The sequence below is a fragment of the Hippoglossus stenolepis genome, chromosome 23 (genome assembly GCF_022539355.2).
Source record: "Hippoglossus stenolepis isolate QCI-W04-F060 chromosome 23, HSTE1.2, whole genome shotgun sequence".
NCBI classification, from domain to species: Eukaryota; Metazoa; Chordata; class Actinopteri; order Pleuronectiformes; family Pleuronectidae; genus Hippoglossus; species Hippoglossus stenolepis.
The window spans coordinates 14,851-17,350 of record NC_061505.1 but is presented as its reverse complement, the minus strand read 5'-3'; the positions used below and the strand labels follow the sequence as shown (position 1 = coordinate 17,350).

General features: G+C 41.0%; 1 protein-coding gene across 1 annotated transcript in view; it reads left to right on the top strand.

Annotated features, from left to right (window-relative positions):
- LOC124851341 (L-amino-acid oxidase-like) overlaps nt 1-2,500 on the top strand; it is a 4,586-nt gene that overhangs the window by 1,205 nt on the left and 881 nt on the right. The window contains exon 4 of the mRNA XM_047338836.1: nt 436-563. Within this exon, the coding sequence (XP_047194792.1) occupies nt 436-563 (128 nt within the window). The remainder of the gene's footprint in view (nt 1-435; nt 564-2,500) is intronic.

Below are 2,500 nucleotides of genomic sequence, written 5' to 3'. Positions count from 1 at the left end.
ACCACTAGGGGCAGACATACACTGAAACAATCCCAACATACCACCTGAACCAAGGTCTGCCCCCTGCTGGTTCCGGCTGCAACATGTTGGGTGTTTTGTATGATGATTTAAGGAGGGACCACTGGACCAACTCCCGTATCCGAGATATTTCAGCTTCATTTCTGTTCAGTGGGAGGAAGTGAGGAAGCTTCATCTATCTTTATTTATTATCTAGTTCTTGACGACATCACTTCTGTTTGAGTTTCTTTATGTTTCAGACCTGACTTCACTGATCACTTCTAATCTTACATTTATGACCTTTTTGTAGCGTATAATCCAGAGTTCAGAGTCATTTGTTTTTCTAACAATATATTTTTTGACAGAAAATACCCATTTATTATAAAATCAGGAATAAGATGCTTATGTCTAACCTGGTAAATTACCCGTTTGAACAAGGTGACCATATTAGAAGCTAGTGGTCGTGTGGGAGGACGAGTGGAGACCCACAGGAATGAGACAGACGGCTGGTACGTGGAAATGGGAGCAATGAGGATCCCATCTACCGATATTACCCATGATCCTCTGCTTCCTGACCCTGAAGAGCTGCTGCTGTAACAAATCCACCAAACTCTGTTCAGAATTCTTCATGTTTTAACAGTTTCCTGCTGAATATTGGAGATAAACTCTGGTTTTTAATAACTTCAGAGTGTTTTTAACTGATCTCAGTTCAGCTTCAGTCTTCAGCTGCAGCTGGTTGTGACAGTTGAAGCTGACTCTCAGTCAGTTCTTCTCACAGGAGATGGAACCCACTCAGCAGAGTCACAGAGAACAGACGTTCAGGGAGTGAAGGAGGAAACTTTCTCATGTTCACTCACACATCAGACTCACTTTCATCAAATTGATGATTTAAGGTTAAAAATGAGCAAAGTGTTGTGTTGTGCCATAATGCATCAAACGTGATACCATAAAATGGTGTGCCTTCGGCATTCAATAAATTTGGTTATCAAGATAAAATATTAGATATTAATATTTTACTATTAATATTAAATAATAACTTTAATTGATTAAAGTTACCTCGGGCACCACCCTTCAAAGGAAGGGAAAAGATAGCTAATTTATTGATTAAGTCTCATAAAAGTACTAACTACAAATTTGGAACTCTGATTAACAATTAAATTAATAACTATAACCAAAATTACCATATAGATAGTTAGCTAAGTTGAAGGATATGGAGTTCTTGACAGTGTAGAGGTTGGCGAAATTCACTTATGCAACATTAATGAAAAAACATTTGTGAAAGAAAAACATTTATTATGAATATAATAAAGTATAAAAACACAAATTACTAACGGTCTAATTGCTAAACAAAGATAGGTATGTGTGTATACATGTGTGTGTGTCTGTGTGAGTCAGCGTGCTTTCAAGATGGCGGCTGGCCAAAGAGATAACACCCTTCCCCCCCCCCTATTGGAATGTTTATGACCTGTAGAGATAATGAGGTGAAGAGTTATGCGTGTGTCTGTGTGTGTGTGTGTCTGTGTGTGTGTGTGTGTCTGTGTGTGTGTGTGTGTGTGTGTGTGTGTGTGTCTGTGTGTCGGTGCCAAATTAGAGGAAGTTACTAGATTGGATGCAACGAAAGACTGTGAAGAGCATAACAGACTAACATTACTTTCTCAATAACTTGTACCCAAAATATCACAACACCACAAATCAAACTTATAAACCTCACACAGAATCGAATAAACAGTCTTGCTTAGCCTAGTAAAATTATTAAGCCCAGTTGTGTTACCAGTCCGTGGAAAGGGAAAAAGGAAGTTGCTGTGCAGTTGCAGTTTTGTGTCGTCTTGCTGGTCTCGGTTGAGCTGTGTAGCTCAGTTGCTGGTTGAAGTTTTCAAGCAGGACATCGAGTCGCTGCTAGGACGTTGGTAGAGCTTGGAGGGCGAGGAGGTTTCCTTGGTGAGATGAGCTGGAAGCTGCACCTTTGTGCTTCTCTCAAGAGTTGGATGGGAAGAGAAGATGTGAGCTGGAGAAGAGGCTCCACAGCCTTCCCTCCTGTGGAAGGATTGTAGGAAGAGGATGAAGAGGCTCGACAGCCTTCTCTCCTTGGAGGGAGTTTTAGAAAGAGACGGAAGAGTTGGATCAACCTGGCTTTATATTGGCCGGTGACCTCACAGGTCATGGGGTTCAGAGTGACCAATGGGAGTTGAAACCTGTGTCCCTGGGGGTTTCACCCTCTGTGCCCCCTGGGAGACTGAGTCTTGGAGGAACATGCGGCTTCAGGCTCTTGACTGAACATGTAGGCGAAGTGTGGTTTCACAAAGAACCATGGCCCAACAGTTGCTTTAAAGAAACTCCAGAACTCTTGGACAGGTAATGTTTTGGGACTGCACTGTGTTTAGCTCTTGTTACCTTGCTCTAAGCTAAATGTGATTTAGTGATGTATAGATATAAAAAGTCTAGTAATTTTAATCTATTTTTATCTTAACTAAAAACTCAAGATAGCAACGACATTCACATTCTC